Below are 21,244 nucleotides of genomic sequence, written 5' to 3' on the forward strand. Positions count from 1 at the left end.
TTTCTCAGTCGACGAAAAGATCCTCTTTATCACCTTTAACAAAATTCGGGAGGAGCAACGTTCAAATAATTATCATGTAATTTCAGCCAGCTGTCAACAAACAGTAATCAACATATCTACCCACTCAGCATGAGTGAATATGTATATTATATATAAAAAAAGTCATCTTAGCCATATTCCTCAACAGTGTTTTCCAGCATCCCTCCACGACCCCGTCGCCTCACAATCACCTGGTTACTTCCTCACCAAAAATGCACGGAGAGTACTCTGGGTTCGGGCCAAATACCGAGCTCGGAGCCCTCTCCTCGGACGGCATGCCAAATATACATACTGTTACACATGCTACTTATTATTTGATTATTTGTAAGTGTGAACTCATGAATTGTACTTTGTACGTGCAGGTTGCACATTTAATTTTTTAATTTTTTATTTTTGCAGTAATTCGTTTTTCCACAAGGTGACAACCATGCTCTGGGGGGCGTTGATTCACAAGGTAGTCGTAGAAAACCTGCATAAACAGAACAGACCGGAACGCTATAGTGGCAATGTGCGAAGAGGTTAGAAAGTACCTTCATTTTATACAACTTTAGCATGAAAGAATAAATACAAATATATTTACATGTGTTGTAACTCGTGGCGAGAGATTGCTCAAAACTACGCATACGAACGCCTGTGTACATGTAAGAGTCAAGTGAAGTAAACTTTGCAAGGGGCTGTGCGTTCGACTCTAGCGTACGTGTAAAAAAAACAAAGTATACCCAGGGCTTTGGACCAAACATCACAAGACTGGTCTTCTTAGATTTGGTTCAAATGTTTAACATTCAAGCAGATACATACATTTTCCTTCAGGGTTCAATGAAGCCTTCCATATTTAGCTTTAAGATTTGTTGGTTTAACAAATCAGCTGTGATGGTACAGAATTTGCCATCGGGCTGTTCAGTTCTAGAATCTAAAGAAGCAACATCCGTGTGGTGGGGAGAAGATTCAATCTTGTGAAATCTTACTAATGGCCATGGGAATGTCAGCTAGAGTACTAGAAGTATTCAAGCGGAGGATTCGGCTGGAGGTTGTGATGCTGCTCTGAGTACGATGAGGTTTTCTTCTTTGAAATATGTTCTGGCATAGATATGACAGGAACTTTTTGTGAAGAGAAGCATAAATGAAGGGGTTGTAGCAAGCCGAGCTCATGGCTAACAAGTGGCACGACACCTGTATCACATTGACGTGATTCTTGCTCAGGATGGCGAAGTCGGTGTCCAGGTCACGAATGAGGTTGACTACCTGCAAGGGGAGCCAGGAGAACGCGAATGACAGAACAGACACCAGTAGGAGACGAAAAGTCTTGCGCCTCTTGCGCCCCCACTTCTCCTGGTTGGAAGGTGTAGCGGCCATGAGCCGAGGTGTAGCTCTGTGCTGCAGGTGGCAAGAGATTGCACAGTAGGAAATGGAAACTGCTGCTAGAGGAACAAAATAGGAAAGGAGCAGGAAGAAACATGAATATATTAGTCGACTGAGCTCCTGCCCATTCCAGAACTCCTCACAAACTGCCATTTCATGGCCAGTCGCGCTCAGATCCAGGTACACCGTATGAAAAGCCGTGGGGGTGGACATTGCCAAAGCGCAGAGCCATACGCTGACCACCAACCAGGTGCAGAAGGAACGACCTCCTCGGCGCCGAATAGGATAGGCGACCACCACATATCGGTCCACCGCAATGGCGGTTAATGACAAGACTGCAGCAAACGCAGTCGCAGTCTGCATCAGGGTAACAAAGTGACACATGAACTTGCCAAAAACCCAACCACGCTCATCAAAGGCGTAAAACGCGGTCAGGGGAACACAGAACAGGCACATAACCAGGTCAACCAGGGCCAGGTTTCCAATGAGGAAGTTTGTAGTGCTGTGAAGTTTCTTGTTCAGTCCGATGTGGGTGAGGAGGAGAAGATTTCCAGCGCACGCTACCAGGACTAGCATGGCATACAGAGGGATGAAGAGTGGCTTCAGGTCCATCAGGAGCTGGAGTCCACTGAACGATGACGCAGGTGCATCTAAAGACATGTTTATCCACGATTCGTTATGGAGATAGTCCATGTCTGTCAAGGTGTGATGACAGCAAGCAGATACCTGTTTGAAATAAATTGAAATGTAAATAATGTATATATATAAAAACAAATATATACACTAATTTGGAATTTTAAGGTATGTGTTAGGGGTATGTTTAATGTTTCAAATAAATCAGGGATGGACAACTCCGGTCCTGGAGGGCCAGTGTCCTGCAGAGTTTATCTCCAGCCCTGATAAAAACTCACTTGCCTATAACTTTCTACTAATCCTAAAGACCTTAATTAGCTGGTTCAGGTGTGTTTGATTAGGGTTGGAGCTAAACTCTGCTGGATACTGGCCCTCCAGGACCGGAGTTGTCCATCCCTGAAATAAATGCTATTCTTCTAAACTTTCTATTCATCAAAGAATCCAGAAAAAAACTGTTTCCACAACATTTTAGGCAGCACAACTGATTTTTAACATTGATAATAATAAGAAATGTTTTTTTTTTTAGCATGAAATCAGTGTATTAGAATAAAGATCTGAGGATCATGTGACACAAAATTCAGCTTTGCCATCACAGGGATAAATTATGATGTATATCACACCATCACACTATGATGTATGAAATATGATGTACTTTATTGCCTAGTAAAATGATATACAACATTTATTAAAATTATCATTATTGATATTCATTATTTTAGATATTGCTTAGGCATTTTTAATAGGAAAAATGTATTTGTAAATGTCTTGAATTTCAATGTTGTTTTCAATAATGTTTTCATGCTGTTTGCAGCTAATAATTCATCACACAATTGTGGTCAGCTCTAAACATGTCAACTCATTTAATTTAGTCTGGCTTGTATTTTCTTTAACCTTACATAGTTTTGTCAGAACAGATCTGCGACCCGTTTTTGAGAACCAATAGTGAATTACAATAAATGTGCGTTATAGCTAAAGCAACAGATTTTGTTGAGATCTTTGTGGTTTTTTTATGTCATGTTATTCCCATATTTCCCTTGTGTTCATGTCATGAGCTTTTATTTTCATTTGTTTTAGGTATTTCTCATTGGTATTTTTTATTGCATTCAGGTGTTGCTCATTTGCTCGTCATCAGTAATCTGAGTATTTATAGCTCTCATATTGCCATGTGTCTTGGTCTAGCTTTGATGCTGTAGTCCACTGTTGTGAGTTTCATGTTAATGCCATGCTTTACCTAGTCAAGATTGTTTATTTTCAAGTTATTGCTTTGTTTGTACACTTTTTGTACAATCATGAAATAAACTGCATTTGGGCTCAGAAAACTGATTTAACTTCAGTGGCACTGTTACAGAAGCACAGACCACTACACAATGCCGGTCTAGATTGGATGTCCACTTGGATTATTTGTGTGTAATTTAAAGTGGAGTGGTCTTGTACTCTGTGTCTCTAGAACAAGAACATTCCTAATCTTCCATATAAAGGAAACTCTTACATGGCAAAGTAATCCACAACTTCAATAAATGAACAGACCAAGGTGTACAAAGCAGAAAACATAGGAAGTAAATCTCTTTGATCGGTTCTCTAACCTCACAGGAGTGACAAGATATACAAATATCCTCTTGAAATGATTCATGACAGTGCTTTATTATTTTTGACTTCAATTATTGCAAGATTCTACGCAAGAGATAGCAAAACGTTTAAGGCTTTCTTCATTTTCCAGTGCATTAGGTGTACCGGCGTGGAACCGCTTTTATCTCTTTGAAATAAAATTCCATGAACAGCAATTTGTACGTACTTGTGAAAAGAAGACTCTAAAATTGGCTGCCTGAATAACTTCAGCAGACATTTTGGCTTCTATCTGTTAGAGGACCCTTACAAGATGTTAGATGCTCAGACTTACAAGTGTTCATTGTAAAGGATGAATAGAATAAGGAGAAATAATAGAAAAAAAAAACATAAAATCCTGCTGTTTAAATAGCTTATTACTTTTCGGCAAATTTAATAAAGCCATTAACACTTGATTTAATGGCAGTTTCCATTGTGGAACTCCAACTTACCCCGCATAGTGTGACCATGCGCACTATATTGGGAATGTTAATATAAAAGTATATAATCGAAGAGCTGCTCTAATGAAATATCTTCTGAATGAATATAAGGAAAAAAAAAAGATAAATGGCCTTTGTCAATTAGTTCATCTAATGCATTCGTTTTGCACATTTAAGTGGTTCTCTATATTATTAATGAACTGTGACCTCTCTGAACATGAAGAGAACATTTTGAAGACCTGTTTGTTGCTATCTGTCAATTAGAATACACTGATTTGTGATCTGTTGGATCATCACAGAATGCTGCTGCTTCCCACCAAACTGTATGAACAGCAGTACACCTCAAGTCTAAATGAAGAAGACAGCAGTTACATTACTAAGATCCTTCTCTCCTCAGCACCAGAGAGGTAATTTAACAGTTGTAATGGTGGAGTCATTGCCCACAAACCTAAAAGACAGATTCAATACTGTAACTCAGCATTTCAAGAGTGCGAAACAAGCAATGAGAGCCTAACTTGACTTGTTTTCCTCTGATGATAAATGAGGAGTTTATACACTCCTTTGGATGAATGAAATTCTAATGATTAAGGAACAATTATTAAATCTAACATCCATCAAATGCATGTTTCCAATTTCAACAATTCTTACAATTAAGATAGGACTGCAATTCTGCATATTTGCATTTACAGACATTGATTTAATGATTAAGCTATAATTCTCTACTAGCTTTGTCTGATTATTCAGTATGCCCATTCAATTGAATTAGCTTTCTAATTAAAACATTATTGCGATACACACACCGCGTTATTTCAATAAAGATAAATTGCCCACCTTTGTCCTGTTGATCACTTCTTCAGTGGATGAGGCATGATCCAAAAGCACTTTATAAAAGGATAGAGGTAAGACTTAGTAAATCACTATATTGTCTTTATTAAATACGACCCGAGAACATTTCCTCCTTGAAAGCTTCACAACTTGTGTAGGCTACATTCAGCGCGAACATCGACACCAGCCACGCGCACAGATGCCTGGAGATTTCCCTCCACGCGTCAATGCGCACAAGTGTGAGGAACCTTCAGTAACGACCAGCCTGCTCACGTAATGCTGTGAATGATACAATTCTGCTAAATTAATAGATTTAACCAAATAAAACGAGTTAAAATCGATACAAATAAGAAAAATAGATAAAAATCATGTAATTAACGCAGTGAATTACAAATACAATTTGAGCTGCCTGCCAAGACATCCGTTGGACCTCATAGCTCCATTTGAACAAATCGAGTTCTAATGTCCAACATTCAGTTTACGAGGTTTTTGAGACACAACTATAAAGTTTTCTTATTAGTAATGTAAGAACTACCACTGCAAATAAATAAATAAATGACACACTGAAAACAGACGTCAAGCGACACATTGACAAATGTTGTTTTTTCAGCTTCATTAACGTATCGAGCAATGCGACAGAAATACTGCGCCTGATCAAAATATCGTAAACTAACTCAACTTATTATGTTGAGGAAGAAACTGGAAGCGGAAAACATAGATTTTAATGATAAAAATTCAAAGTAGCCTAAATATAGCACTCATGCAATAAAGAATGAACACTTTTACACACATAATATGAATAACATTTTATATGTAATTACATAGGCCAGCTGTGAAACAAAGCAATGATGCTTCCAGAATATAATGACAGGAATGCCCTGAAGAGGTGGCTCATCCATATTCAACAATAGTGACATCTATTGGTTACTGCTGGGCAAACATATCAGTATGCATCACTACAAAGGTCACACAAGAATGTCATTATGACTCCTTCATAGTTTTTATTATCCTTTTTGAATAAAACGAACAGTTACTAACATGATTAGAAACAATGGCCATATCACACTTAACATTCTCTACTAATGTTTAATTTAGCCAATGACCTACACATTTGAATTCAGGAGAATGCCCACATGACAGAAATTAGATTTGAAATAGTTTATAAATGTAATGTTTGTGTATGGATTAGTGTATAAGAGCATCAGTTTCAATACGACAGGAAAGGAGTAAATAGCAAAAAATTCACAAGTATATAATGAAATTCATTTAACGATACATAAATGGAATGTTTCATGATAATGTAGTGAAGTTCTTCTGGCTGTTTTTTTTTTCTTTGTTCAGAATATACATGTACTTCTGAAATGTATCCGATAAAAGAGATTTTTTTTTATTTTTTATTATTACTCGTATTTCTTTCAATATGAGGATACAATAATGCACCTTGAATTGAAAACTGGATTGACAGACACACAACCAAAGACACCTTCATTTATCTCTGTGAAGCAAATGATCCCGTTAAATGGATCATAATATTTCGCTGCTTTCCACAACACAACCTCATTTACTCTTAACACTGCTGGTCAGAACAGCAAACAGGTTTATCGCTGTGATATGGTTATTTCTCTGGGCTGGGGCACTCTTCCTCCTCATGTGGCTTTTCAGTTTGGGTTGGGCTAGCAAGAGCCTCACTGTTCTGTGTGGGCAAAAGAAGATATTCCAGCTCTTCTGCATTGATGGCCACCCTTTCTGGAGACATCCAGCGCTTGAACTGCTCCAAAGCACTGCAAGAAAGACAATGCAGGATAATTACATGCATACCAGTTGTTGATTAAATCATTTCACCACAGAAATAAATGGCATTTGTTCAACATAATCAGATTTCTAAGTGAATGGCTCCTAAAATCTTGCCCCAAGTCATAATTATTAATAAAACAGGCTTTCGTGATGAACAACATATCACTATAAAACTAATAGTTAAAAAAAATCAAGGTCATTGATGGAAAAATTTGTGAATCTCAAGGATAATAATATTCTAATTAAAAATATTCCAACTTTAATGGACTTCTAATCACAGAACTGATTACAAAAGGATTTTTTCTACTTCCACCAATGTGGGAATCTTATCTGGCGGCCAAACATATTTTGCAGACACGATGTTGGGGTCACAGACTCAATTCAAGAGAAAGTCAAAAACAGAGTGGTTCAAGCTGAATAAATTCAGTTTTTAGAATTGGCCAAGTCAGAGTCCTGACCCTCCCCTGACATGTTACTGTGTAATCTAAAGTAGACCATTCTAGGGAGAAATTCAAGAAATTATATATGCTGAAACAGTCTGGTATGGAAGAATAGCCCTATAAAAAGTGTAAATATGCAGAGGTTATAATCAACATCATGCCTTTTCTCAGTAAAAGATTTGTTTGTCATTTGTACATGATTTGTTAGTTCAAAAGTTTGGGTCTGGTAAGATTTTTAATGTTTAAAGCAATGCTCACTGTCACATGTTCACCAAGGCTGCGTTTATTTGATAAAAAAAAAAAAATGAAACACTATTACAGTTTAAAAACAGTTTTCCATTTCAGAATATTAAAAATAAGGCATTACTCTAGTCTTAAAGGGGGGGTATCACACACAATTTCTGCCAATCTCATGTTAATCTTGAGTACATATAGAGTAACAATGCATCCTTCATATCACCAAAGTCTTTAGTTTTGTCATATTTATAAAAATAGATACGCTATACTGAGTCTTTCCGAAAAAAGCCGAGATCCTGGAGGCGTGTCTGCCACCAGTGCCGTGGGCGGAGCTAAAGAGTCATGAGCGTGCGCAGTTTCTGCCTAGAGATGGCATGCTAGCTGCAACATCATTATAGATAAAACGGGAACAAAAATGTTCTTGTTGTTATATGCATTATATGGACTTGCGTGCTGATTGCCAACAAAACACAGACATTTGATGCAGCTTTACTCACGACCCGTGATCGGCAAATCCAGCACCAAACTGGGACATCACCGAATTCCCGGGAACAAACAAACATACATACATGCACAACTCCGTTGCTGCCCCGGAAAAACAAACTTCATCCTCTGTTCCCTTAACGCTGGATTCGTTGGGAAGCTGAAAATGTAATCTTTCCCTCACAACCAAAAACACCTTCGGTGACAGGAGCTGCGTCTCATTTCGGAGGCTGTGTCCAGAGGTCGCATTTGAAGGCTGAATAATTAATCAAGAATGTCCTATTTAAGAAAAGTAACCGTAATAAAATTGACTGTTATTCATTGTAAGGTGTAAAATACTGTAATTTCTTTCTTACGTTGCAATCTAACGGTTATTTTTCTTAAATGAGACTGCCTCGATGATGTATGCAGCCTTCAAGGGGTGCAGCCCCTGAATTGGGACACAGCCACTGTTGAAACGCGTCGATGGGCTCTTACTCTGGGTAATGTGTGTGCGCACGATTATCAGGGAGAAGTGCCTATACAAGGAATTCCGCTCTCTTTTGACGTCATACAGGACACACTCGGAAAAAAAAAAACACTCTGAATCCTGTACCGAAACCAGAAGTAGTGGATTTGGCACAGAAATACTCCATCATACGTCAAACTTGGCCATGTTTAGCATCAGAATGCAACTGTTTAACAGTGTAAATAAGTCAGAATGCATGAAATAGCATTACACCCACCTTGAAGTAGTGTTGTTACAATACCAAAATTATCACTTTGATATCAGATATTGTATCAAAGTCATAATTTAGGTATCGTGACAACTACAAACCCGATTCCAAAAAAGTTGGGACACTGTACAAATTGTGAATAAAAACAGAATGCAATGATGTGGAAGTTCCAAATTTCAATATTTTATTCAGAATACAACAAAGATGACATATCAAATGTTTAAACTGAGAAAATGTATCATTTTAAGGGAAAAATAAGTTGATTTCATGGCATCAACACAAGTTGGGACAAGGCCATGTTTACCACTGTGTGGCATTGTCATGTTGGAAAATGCAAGGTCTTCACTGAAAGAGACGACGTCTGGATGGGAGCATAGGTTGTTCTAGAACTTGGATATACCTTTCAGCATTGATGGTGCCTTTCCAGATGTGTAAGCTGCCCATGCCACGTGCACTCATGCAACCCCATACCATCCGAGATGCAGGCTTCTGAACTGAGCGCTGATAACAACTTGGTTTGTCCTGGTCCTCTTTAGTCCGGATGACATGGCGTCCCAGTTTTCCAAAAAGAACTTCAAATTTTGATTTGTCTGACCACAGAACAGTTTTCCACTTTGCCACAGTCCATTTTAAATGAGCCTTGGCCCAGAGAAAACGCCTGCGCTTCTGGATCATGTTTAGATATGGCTTCTTTTTTGACCTATAGAGTTTTAGCCAGCAATGGTGAATGGCACAGTGGATTGTGTTTCCATTACAGTAGCATTCCTGTATGTGATGCAGTGCCATCTAAGGGCCTGAAGATCACAGGCATCCAGTATGGTTTTCCAGCCTTGACCCTTACGCAGAGAGATTGTTCCAGATTGTCTGAATCTTTGGATGATATTATGCACTGTAGATAATGATAACAACTTCAAACTCTTTGCAATTTTTCTCTGAGAAACTCCTTTCTGATATTGCTCCACTATTTTTCACCGCAGCATTGGGGAAATTGGTGATCCTCTGCAAATCTTGACTTCTGCCGCTCTGAGAGGCTCTTTTTATACCCAATCATGTTGCCAATTGACCTAATAAGTTGCAAATTGGTCCTCCAGCCGTTCCTTATATGTACATTTTTCCGGAATGGAATATGTAGCTCTCATGAAATCCAAAATGAGACAATATTTGGCATGACATTTCAAAATGTCTCACTTTCAACATTTGATATGTTATCTATATTCTATTGTGAATAAAATATAAGTTTATGAGATTTGTAAATTATTGCATTCCTTTTTTATTCACAATTTGTACAGTGTCCCAACTTTTTTGGAATCGGGTTTGTAAATATATCTTGATACCAATATTGAATACAAGGAAAACTAACTGAATAATAGATGACAGAACATGGAACTTAAAATTCTTTTGTTTTATTTATTAATTTAAGCAGCAATACTTGCACCGGAACACTTGGCGATCTTTTTATTGGCTTTTTTTCTTATCACATATTTTATTAATGATCATATTTGGTATCATTCAAAAGCTTAACATTAATGTTCATCCTATGAAAACCACTTTGAAATCGGACATTGCATTACCATGGAAACGGTACTTAAATTCCTTTTAAGAAATTAAATCAAAAGTGGAAACCATTGGTCAAAAACATACATTTACCCACAAACTGACCACCAACCTCAAATTTCAGATGACATCTTTCTTTTTTGGCTCAACTGTCACAGAATGCAATGCACAGGATTGTGGGATATCAAAGGCAGCGAAGGACACAATTATGCTGCCTTTAAAAATCGATCAGATGAAGGTATCTCAGGAGGTAGGAAGTAAAGCCAACATTGGATTTGGACATGCCTTGATGCCTTCCTACCTTGCAGTGTATCCTTACAAAAGCAGCATTTTTAAGGTTTCGGACGCAGCCCTAGTATCCAGACCGGAAATAAGTTTTGCAGAACCACAGCACCATATGTGACAGTGGTTTTAGGCCAGCAGTGCCAGGCCAGCAGTTAGTAAGAAATACTACAGAAATTATGAAATATAAAAATAAAGCAATGCATTGTCTTCACTGTATGAATCAAATACACATTGATCTTTATTAAAGATATTAAATTATTTTCTTATTTACGTTTGTTGTTTGATTAACATTAATGACACTGTAAGCCTAATGCATGGGTATAATATACCAAACAATTTGAATAAACTAATACACATGTGATTTTTTTTCCCAGCTGCTTACCTTCACTTAAAGGATTAGTTCTCTTTCAAATGAAAATTAGCCCAAGCTTTACTCACCCTCAAGCCATATAGATGTATACGACTTTCTTCTTTCCGATGAACATAATCAGAGATATTTTAATAAATATCCTGATACATCCAAGCTTTATAATGGCAATAAGCATTACCAGACGAGTATGAGGTGAAGAAAGTGTCTCCATCCACATCCATCCATTCTAAACATATTCCACACGGCTCTGGGAGGTTAATAAAGGAATTCTTAAGCGAAACGATGCGTGCGTGTAAAAAAATCCATATTTAACAAGTTATGAAGTAAAATATCTAGCTTCCGCCAGATCGCCTTCTTATGAAGAAAGTGTGAAACTCTAACAGTTCACAAAGTTTACGCTATATCCTACGCCTTCCCTATTCAACTTATGGAAAAAGTGTAACTGACGGCAGTTGACACTTTCTTTGTTACTTCATGACTTGTTAAATATGGATTTTTTTTTTTACACAAATGCATCGCTTCAGAAGGACTTTATTAACCCCCCCAGGCCACGTACATTACTCGTTTGGTAATGCTTATTGCCATTAAAAAGCTCGGATGCGTCAGGATATCTATTGATATTTCTCCGATTGTGTTCATCAGAAAGAAGAAAGTCATACACCTAGGATGGCTTGAGGGTGAGTAAAGCTTGGGCTAATTTTCATTTGAAAGTGAACTAATACTTTAAAGCATATGTGACTGTGTTTATGTGAATACTTGCCAAGACTGGCATTTGACATTATGTTGCGCTTTATAGCTCTTTTTTTATTTATTTATTTATTTATTTAATGCATCCTTGCTGGATTAAAGTAATAATTTATTTCAAATTGTAATGAACAAAGAGATGTTAATCAAATGGGTTATAATCTACAATTAAAGTGAGCTGAATTATATAAGGTGAAGAAGAATGCTTCATCCTAACCTCTGATCGAAGTTTCCTTCTTGGAACAGTTCTGAGGTTTGGGCATCATGGAGGAATCTATCCCAGCATTCCTTTTTAGCCTGGGTCAAGGAACGGAGCATTTCCCTTGATGTTACTTCACTTGATTGTCCCTTGATCCTCTTCAATCTATTTTCTGTAAAGAAACAACATAACATACTGAAGACAACAAATCAACAAGCCATATTTAAATAACATGATCATCAAATGTAATTTCCTGTACCTAAACTGGCAATGTAAACCTCGGAGTCAGCCATTGGTTCCCAGGGGCTGAAAGAAGCAACTCTGGGGGAGTCTGACTGTGGGTTTCCTGGAGAGGAAGGCTCAAATGAGTCTGTAAATTGTCCACCATCCTGTTCCTGAGGCTCTGGCAGACTTGAGCAGATCTCAGACCACAGGTCTCCACTAGATCGGACCGAATGGGTTTCAAAGTCGTCAATCATCACGGTTCTGATAATAAAAAATCAGTTATAAACAGTCTGGGGAGACTCGCGTGTTATACATGAGATATCAAAATGAGGTATTTTAAAATAAAAAGACAGGTCTGTCTGTGAATAAATAATGCTGTTCACATACGGTAAAAAAAAAAAAAAAATCTTAACGACTGTTGACATTACTAGCTCTTTAGCAAGCCCGTATAATGAAGCTGTAGAACATTATCAGTCCTCAAACTAGAGTAGTGGTCCTTACCTTAAAGTACAATGCTTTCAGCGAAGCACAGATCTAAAATGGCATATTAAAAAGAGAAGTGAATACAAGCATTAGCATGTAAAACTCATAATTCTGATTGCTTTGCCTTCACTGCTACTGAGATGCACGTAACCGGCAGGGATTATCCATCGAATTTGATTGGCCGTCACACATGTCCGTCAATAATTTCGTGAATGCTATTGGTCGAAGAGAAATGTTTGGAAACGCTATTTCCGTTTACTTCCTCAGCACGTTGACATCAGGTCGAATTTTACAAGTAAGATATTTGTTCTGTGTTGACAGTTATGTACTTAGTCTATCTAACATTTTAAAACAATATTATGCAAACTTGTACTTGAAGCGCTACATATTGTTCTTTTTATTGCTCGCTTGTGCGATATGAAAACTACGTATAACATTTTAAAGCCCGGTTTGTTGCGTAGAGAATAATATTATGTTATTTCACTGTCTGTTTGTTGTCTGGCTTGTAACATTTAGGTCAGATCCGATTCTCACGTTTGTTGATCTGAATCAAGGACGCATGCTGGACGCATCAGTGGTCTGAGGTCTAAAGACAGGTAGATCCAGATATTAAAGCTGTTAACATGATCAAACAGTATAACAAGCATCACAAATTCAATTACTCGCATAGTTTTTTAATTTACACAAAAATCATGCATAACTTCATAACTGTTTCAGTGTACCCTGCTGTGGTGGAAAACAGCCTAGGTTTGCTGCTTTCCCCCCCAGCTTGGTGAGGCTGTTCTGTTGGCTGGAGGGTTTTGTAGACTTTGGAGACCAGCTTGGCAAAGTATAAGTGGTTTAAGTTGGTTATTTTTTCAGCATGGTAATAACTGAAGACTCAGGAGAGGTGTATTTCGGAGTTAATTTACAGACTGTCCGAACATGCCGGTTATTTTTGTGGAATGATCAAGAAATAAAAATGTCATTTGTTGCAGGCCGTGCTAGTTAGGCAATGCAGACTGTGCTCAGGCTGGCAGCAGTAGCGGTCCCTATGGGTTTGCTGCTCTCCAGAACCATGGCATGGATCTCTAGTGGCAAAACACATATAGAGCTCATCACTCGCTTGAGAGGTTAGTAGATAGATGGTCATATAAAAACAATACTTTGTTATTGTACATTATGTCAATAGACAGATTTATGAAATTTAATGGATATATATTCCCTAGTATAGATTTTAATGTGTCTTTCTGTGACAGATCATGGAGTCATCCACAGTGACAGAGTGTTTAATGCTATGCTTGCCACCGATAGAGGGATTTATTCCAGAGACCGCCCTTATGCTGACTCTCCTCAGTCCATAGGTGATTTCTTACAACACCAGGCATATTGGTTTCAATACATGAAGTAAACTGAAAAGAGTGCTGACTGCAGAGCCATTTTTTTCACTCAGACATTGTTTTTTTCTCTGCAAAGGATACAAGGCTACAATCAGTGCCCCTCATATGGTAGGTCGGACAAACGCGTCTAAAAGTAGATGTTACTGTCATATTTAATATGTTCAAATTTAAAATGTTCTGATGAATGATTGTTTGTCTAGCATGCACATGCTCTTGAGGTTCTCAGTGACAAGTTAATAGAAGGAGCCTCTGCCCTGGATGTGGGTTCAGGAAGTGGATATCTCACTGCATGCTTTGCCAGAATGGTGAGTGCAGTTTTGTTTCAGCATGTCATGAAAGTTTTTAATATAAAATATTTTTGTTTATTTTTCCCCCACATTTTTATTCTCAACAAGAAATATGATGACACTGTTGCCACACACCTGAATCATCTGTATGTGTGTGTTTTGAGAGTACAATATAAACTAGAAACATACATAAATCACACACAACATTTAAACTTGCCTTATCACAATAATTTTTTTTATTAGAAACGTTTCGATCAATCGACCTTCCTCAGACTTACAGCATGCAAGTAGCAGCAAAATTAAGATCACCTCATTTAGAGTATGAACAGCTGTTAATAATAATCCCACACCATAATTACACACCAACTATGCAGACAATGTAAGATTTAAAATAAAAGAAAAACAAATATTCAGAAAAAGAAGAAATGCAGGTATACTCCCTATATACATATATATATATATATATATATATATATATATATATATATATATATATATATATATATATACACACACACACACACACACATACATTTTTCAATATGTTTTACTATGTTTATACTGCAGGTAGGGCCTTCTGGAAAAGTAGTGGGAATTGACCACATAGATGAGCTGGTGCAAACCTCTGTGAAAAATGTCCAGGCGGACGATCCAGAATTGCTTGCCTCTGGACGAATTAAATTAGTGGGTGAGGGATTAAAATAGTTTATTAAAATAAAGTGTTTTTTCTTATACGATGAAGCGTAAACATTGTCATGTGACTTGTTTGTCTACATATTATGACATTGCTATTGAAATTAGAAATTGTTTTTAACATTTTTTTTTGTGCTGTGCCGTTTTTGCAGTGGGTGATGGACGGTTAGGTTTTCCTGATGAAGCCCCCTATGACGCCATTCATGTTGGAGCAGCTGCTCCTACACTCCCTAAAGCTGTATGTGCATTAGGCATTTGATTTAATTGTTGTTTATATAGCCTTCAGTGGTCTGATTTAAACATGTGCATCAACAGCTCCTGGAACAGTTGAAACCAGGTGGGAGACTTGTTTTGCCTGTGGGCCCGGAGGGTGGAAGCCAAGTTCTCGAGCAATATGACCGTCAGAGCGATGGTACTTTCCTCAGGAAAGCACTGATGGGTGTGGTTTATGTCCCACTGACAGACAAACACCACCAATGGCCAAGGTATGTATTAGTCTGTATGAGATGAATCAGAGTGCAGTGATTTATATTGTAGTGTACAGTAGTTCATCACAACTGTGTGGCTGTTGATTTGTTTCTCTTCCCAGTGATGAGCTCTGATTGCAGTATGGTTGCCCCTGCAGGAGATGGCGCTGGTGCTGTGGTTCAGTAAGCCCTCAGGGCTAAGGAAAGGCCCCTCATCCCATCTCAACTGCTGCCTAGCAACACACTTGTCTTGATCATTCGGATTCTCGACTTAAAACTGAACTTCAAACGCAGCAGTGGATTGAAATCAATGATGTAATTTCTGAGGTGGTGTCCCTTCACATACTTAAACTATGGGAGCAAAAACTTCCATATCTAGGGCTTGTGATCTCAGTATGCTTATAAGTGGCCATGTGTTCAGCTTTAACATACTATACAGCAAGAAGCAATCAAAATAGAGTACAGTTTTAAATGTAACTGCTACCATTCTACCTTTTGATGAATCATTTTCATGTCTCACTACTAAGTTATATGCCAAGGCTTTAATATATGGGAAACAAAAATACCTTTAGCTAGTGAAATTAAGTATGAGTTTAAAAACGTGTTCTCTTTTTCTTTCTAATTCTGTGCATGGAGTCAGATTTTTAGTTGAAGTGTTGCTGTTGTCTAATCATCTGTGTAATTCGATTTAAAATTTTAATTAATCTAAGTAATGTTGTAGTAATCTACATGTTAAATGTACATAATTAAATGTAAACATAATGCAAGACCTTGTGGGTTTTTTCACAAATTGTTAAAGCCATCAGAATACTATGCTATGTGATTTATAGTCATATAAACTATTTTTAAGTTTGCCAAGAAATATATGAATATATAGCATTGCATTAAAAAGAGGGTGGGTGGGGGGGTGGGAAGAAAAATACATGCATTTTCGTGTGAAGAGATATGAAATTAGTTATGACTATTGCCATTGAATAAAAAAGAAGCAATCAGTATTTTGGGCAAAAAAGCTAGGAATAATATTTATATGGTAAATTTAATTAGGTTCAGAAAAGTAAGTAGAATAAAAGCATTTTACGCCAATAATATACAAAAAAAAGTAAACACGTGATGTCACAATGATGTCATCAACCCACGACGGAAATAATATTGTCATTGAACCGCTGGATGGCATGGTTCACGTGTGTGAAGGGGAAGGTATCAGGTGTAAATTCATTACTTTGCGTTGGAAAAAGAGAAAACCATTTTCTGAGACACTTGTATCAGAATAAAAACGTGAGTGTTAAAACTCTGGGAACGATACGAACAGCGTTAAATGTCTGGAGAAATAGTGCACAAGTCTCCTTTATACGTTTGAACTTCACAAAACAACAGCGCTACACACAGTTAAACGACATGGAGACTAAAGGGGCGACCATGGAAGAAGACAGCTGCGATACGGACAGCACTGTCAGAACAAACTGCGGTAAACGTAAAAACGAGGAGACCGATGAGACAGCAAGACAAGGCAGAGGTAAGAAGCGAAAGAGGGGCGGAAAACAGCTGCGTCCCGGAGAGCGGTACGTGCCTCCGCCACAGAAACGCAACCCAGGTGTGAGTTTCAGCCAAGAACATTTTGCGGAAACATCCTATTATTTTGAAGGCGGTCTTCGCAAAGTGCATCCTTATTATTTTGATTTTAAGACTTACTGTAAGGGACGCTGGGTTGGTAAAACTCTACTAGACGTTTTCAAGAGTGAATTTCGTGCGGAGTCTTTGGACTACTACAATAAGGCTGTCAAAGAGGGTCGGATTAAACTGAATGAAACGCCTGTGGATGACCTGAATATAACACTAAAGGTAAGAGATCACGTGACTGACTACTCACCTACTGTCTCTTTGTATGTGGTCTTGTTTAATTGTTTTGTATCTCTTTTGCTCTCTAGAACAATGACTTTTTGAGGAACACAGTGCATCGTCATGAGCCCCCTGTGAGCGCGCAGCCCTTGGAGGTTCTGGTGGATGATGGTGAGGTGGTGGTTGTGGATAAACCCGCCTCACTTCCTGTGCATCCCTGTGGGCGCTACCGTCACAATACTGTCATCTTCATTCTGGGGAAGGAGAAAGGCCTTAGTGGCCTCCACACAGTACACCGACTGGACCGCCTCACCTCAGGTGTGCTGCTGTTTGCTCGTACACTCGAGGTTTCCAAAAAACTGGACGAAATGGTTCGTGAGAGACAGGTAATTACTTGTAGGTAATTAATTGTCTTAAGACATGGCATACATTCTGAACAACACCTATTTGGTTTACATTCTCGAAATTTCTGCATTCTGTTTTTTACCCCCTACACATTTTCTAACGGAATTGTGGGTTAAGTAAAAGCAAAACTCTCTCATCACGGAAAATTACTTTGACTCATTCCTGAGCTTTGGAAATTGTTTATCCCAACCTACTGGCAATAGTAAATACACTTAAAAATTAAAATGATGTCATTAATTTTGACATCCATCATGTCGTTTTCTTACCCTCATATCGTTCCAAGATTTTTGTTCATCTTTGGAACACAAATTAAGATCTTTTTGATGAGAGCTTCATAAAACTAAAATCATAAAACTAATCCATATGTATTGAGCAGTTTAGTCCAAATTTTCTGAAGAGACATGATCGCTTTATATGATGAACAAATTTGATTTTGGCTTACCGGTATATTCACATGTAAACATGCATCAGCTCACACATCAGTTGTGGTAAAAAGAAGCTGAATTATGTTTGCTTGACACATGAGAACCAATGAGGTTCATTCTTGTGTGTTGCGTTGCACGTTTGAGGTTCTTGTGCATTATTCAAGTTAGGTTGAGCTTTTGTTCATGTTCGCTGATCAATGTTTAAATGTGAATAAAAGCCTAAATTAAATATGGTCAACTAGGAAATAAGGAATTTCTGAAATTATGATTTCAAGGCCTGGAAATGTCATGGAAGTGTCCGTTTTCAGTACAGTTACAAAATGCGGAGCCCTGCACATATGCACAAGAAAACACAGATATTGTAGCTACAAATTAAGATTCTGCTTATATTCTGCAATATATCTTGTAATTGTTTTATCCCCCCCTGTGTGACATTTCTCTGTACTAAAATTTTTAATTAGTTAGAAATTAAACTGTTTATGCAATCTCTAAAAGATTTTTAAAAACCTTTTATTACCCAATAACATATGACTGGAATACTCAAGCAATGTCATAGAAAAGAAATGCAAATTCATTGTTTTAATAAGGTGTGAGAACTCGACATAAACTGTGCTTTAAAATGTTCAGCTGTGTTTAATTATAAAAGTGATTATTTAATCACATTTAAAATATACTTGGATTTCTTTTTAAAAAATGTATTCAAATCAGAACAATAGACAGGTTTTCTGTGGGTCTTAATTCACCCTTCAACAAATGAAGGCCTTAAAAAGGTTTTAAATCGGAGCAGAAAATCTAAAACTCATGAAGTGCCATTAAATGTTGCATGCATTGCAAAAGAGGAATATCTTCCTCAGTATTTTTGTTTTTTCCCATACTAATATCTAAACATCCTTAAATCAAAATATATTTACTAATGGTATGAAATCTTGTTTTTTGAAAGTGATTTTATGCTTAAAACAAGAACAAATGTCAATTAGTTATGAAATTGTTTTCTCAATGGCAGATATTTGCTCTTGTATTAATCGTAAACTTAAGTTTATTTTATCACCCAGAAAACAAGACTTATCTTATTTAATTTTTCTAATGTACCTTGATTTAATTTTTAGACACAAATACAGAGGATCACTTTTTTTGCAGCATTATCAGAAGGAACAGTAAAAGTTATTTCCATATTCAAGTTGTTGGGAGCATAAGTATAGAAGCCATTTTTTGAAAAAATTAATTAAAAAGTTATGGATATCTGTGAAGTATTTTCAAACTTTGAAGCATTGCTAGTACAACTCATTGTCTGCTCTCGAGACATTTACTTATTGATGTATTATGTTCCATTCAATTTATTCTTTAATTTTTCTTTACTTGGTCTTTACTCACCCTAAAGTTTACATTTTTGTTTTTCTTTTTATGCAAATTTTAACCATATTTACTTTTGTTTTTCACAGTTAGAAAAGGAATATGTGTGTCGTGTGGATGGGGAGTTTCCAGAGGGTGAGGTGGTGTGTGAGGAACCCATCCTGGTAGTGTCCTTCCGGGTGGGCCTTTGCAGAGTGGATCCCAAAGGCAAAGAATCCCGCACAGTCTTCCAGAGACTGAGCTATAATGGACGTTCTAGTGTGGTCCGCTGTCTGCCTCTCACAGGACGTACTCACCAGATTCGTGTTCATCTTCAGTTCCTTGGCTTCCCAATCCTCAATGATCCCATATATGGGTCTTCTGCATGGGGTCCGAATAGAGCCAAAGGAGGGCTGGTGGGTATGAGTGATGAAGAGCTTCTAGAAGCTCTTATAGAAGAACATCGTTCAAAGGAGAGTCTGCACTTGCTGGATTTGCCTGATGAAGAGGTCTCAGGAAAACATGGGCTGAAGACAGAGTGTAAGGTCAGTGCTCAAGAACACGGTGACCAAGTAACGGTGCTTGAGTCGAGCAGTGGTGCATGTGATGACAGTTCCTGTGAAGTGCCTCTGGGTGAAGTGAAGGCAGAACACAGCCAAGAACTTCACAAGAGCACATCTGCAGTTGAGTCTGAGGGTGAGATGAATGGTGCTCAAAATGAAAAGAATTTGTTCTCAGATGAAGCCCCCAGAACTGCAAAATCAAATTCTTTTGTCAGAGATAATTTATGTGGCGAATGTAAAATTGTGCGCCCTGACCCAACAGAGAAGGATTTGATAATGTATCTACATGCATTACGCTACAAAGGACCTGACTTTGAATACTCAACCCAACTGCCTGACTGGGCCAAAGAAGACTGGCTTCAGGATTAAACTAAAATCAGATATATTCATGCAACCGGTAACATTTGTTACCTAATACTACTGCTCATGAGTTTACAAAGATTGGGTTTAAAAAAAACTAAACAAAAAAACACTCATTACTGAATATATTCAGTGTGAATTCAAAATAACACCGTTTTAATTTCTTTTAATTTAAATTGGTGAATTTATTAGTCTGTACAGCAGTGCTTTGTATTATTTTTTTTTTTTTTTTTGTGCTTTTGTGTTTTTTTTTTTTTTTTTTTTCAATTCCTTGTATTTGAAAAGGACAACATTTCATCTGACATTAACATGCAGCAATAAAACAGACTTTTTTGTGGGAATGAAAATGAAGCATGTTTTTATATATATATATATATATTATAATGTTTTATATGTTATACAGGTGAGATGAGAGTAATTTTAATTAAAATGTCTCTTGCAAAATGGCATGTTATGCACAGAAATGTCAGATTTTAATTGCTTCTTTAATTGCTTTCTTTAATTCACCTTCCTAGAAAGTCTGAGATAGATTGCAGTATAACCTCAATTAAAAATATTTTTATTTTTTATTTATCTTCATCATAGTTTATCTTCTGACAACTTCAAATCTGACTTTACACACAGGCTATCAACAACAGTAGTTCCACACCAGCAAGTTTTATGATACAGCTGCATAATTTCAGGGGGAAAAAACTTTTGGCACAAATCATTCTTACATTTTGGCACTTTGTATTTTAAGATGCTTTGATAATGTCAAGGACACATCTGCTGGCCTTAATGAAGTAACATCAAATCAATCTGAATATAAAATAGAAATGTTCTTTAGTAAAACATCATCTTGCAGTATAACCGGTTTAACTGACCTTTGATTCCAGTTTTATAAAGGACTGACATCCTTGTGCACATCACAAAACACCACTTATTACATACAGTCTGCTGCATTCTGATTAATGTGTATCTTTCAAATACATACTGAACACAGAGGTAACACTCACGAGTCTTGTATAGAGTTCAAAGGTCGTATTGCAGGGACTTATAAATCTGGGGCGTTAGTGAAACATGTCCACACACT

General features: G+C 37.3%; 4 protein-coding genes across 5 annotated transcripts; 2 read left to right on the forward strand and 2 right to left on the reverse strand.

Moving 5' to 3' along the window:
- Positions 1–479: 479 nt before the first annotated feature.
- prlh2r (prolactin releasing hormone 2 receptor) lies at positions 480–3,701 on the reverse strand. The gene has a single exon (XM_067367506.1). The coding sequence runs from the start codon at positions 2,089–2,091 to the stop codon at positions 985–987; it is 1,107 nt and encodes a 368-aa protein (XP_067223607.1). The 5' UTR covers positions 2,092–3,701; the 3' UTR covers positions 480–984.
- Positions 3,702–4,632: 931 nt separating this feature from the next.
- ccdc32 (coiled-coil domain containing 32) lies at positions 4,633–12,599 on the reverse strand. The gene is made up of 4 exons (XM_067367509.1): positions 12,447–12,599; positions 11,980–12,206; positions 11,739–11,892; positions 4,633–6,679 (listed from the first exon to the last, which is right to left on the reverse strand). Exons 2-4 carry the CDS (start codon positions 12,197–12,199, stop codon positions 6,514–6,516), a joined length of 540 nt encoding a protein of 179 aa, XP_067223610.1. The 5' UTR covers positions 12,200–12,206; positions 12,447–12,599; the 3' UTR covers positions 4,633–6,513.
- A 7-nt stretch (positions 12,600–12,606) lies between these two features.
- pcmtl (l-isoaspartyl protein carboxyl methyltransferase, like) lies at positions 12,607–16,059 on the forward strand. 2 transcript variants are annotated; one of them, XM_067367507.1, is made up of 10 exons: positions 12,607–12,723; positions 12,945–13,024; positions 13,406–13,540; positions 13,667–13,771; positions 13,884–13,915; positions 14,008–14,112; positions 14,662–14,782; positions 14,940–15,025; positions 15,103–15,272; positions 15,413–16,059. In XM_067367507.1, the coding sequence occupies exons 3-10, from the start codon at positions 13,423–13,425 to the stop codon at positions 15,453–15,455; spliced, it is 780 nt and encodes a 259-aa protein (XP_067223608.1). In that variant the 5' UTR covers positions 12,607–12,723; positions 12,945–13,024; positions 13,406–13,422; the 3' UTR covers positions 15,456–16,059. The 2 variants fall into 2 exon arrangements, with proteins under 2 accessions (XP_067223608.1, XP_067223609.1); XM_067367508.1 differs by having other exon boundaries at positions 15,377–16,057.
- A 151-nt stretch (positions 16,060–16,210) lies between these two features.
- On the forward strand, positions 16,211–20,451 carry rpusd2 (RNA pseudouridine synthase domain containing 2). The gene is made up of 3 exons (XM_067367697.1): positions 16,211–17,093; positions 17,180–17,476; positions 19,360–20,451. Exons 1-3 carry the CDS (start codon positions 16,422–16,424, stop codon positions 20,179–20,181), a joined length of 1,791 nt encoding a protein of 596 aa, XP_067223798.1. The 5' UTR covers positions 16,211–16,421; the 3' UTR covers positions 20,182–20,451.
- Positions 20,452–21,244: the final 793 nt, after the last annotated feature.

The sequence above is a fragment of the Chanodichthys erythropterus genome, chromosome 18 (assembly GCF_024489055.1).
Source record: "Chanodichthys erythropterus isolate Z2021 chromosome 18, ASM2448905v1, whole genome shotgun sequence".
Taxonomy (NCBI): domain Eukaryota; kingdom Metazoa; phylum Chordata; class Actinopteri; order Cypriniformes; family Xenocyprididae; genus Chanodichthys; species Chanodichthys erythropterus.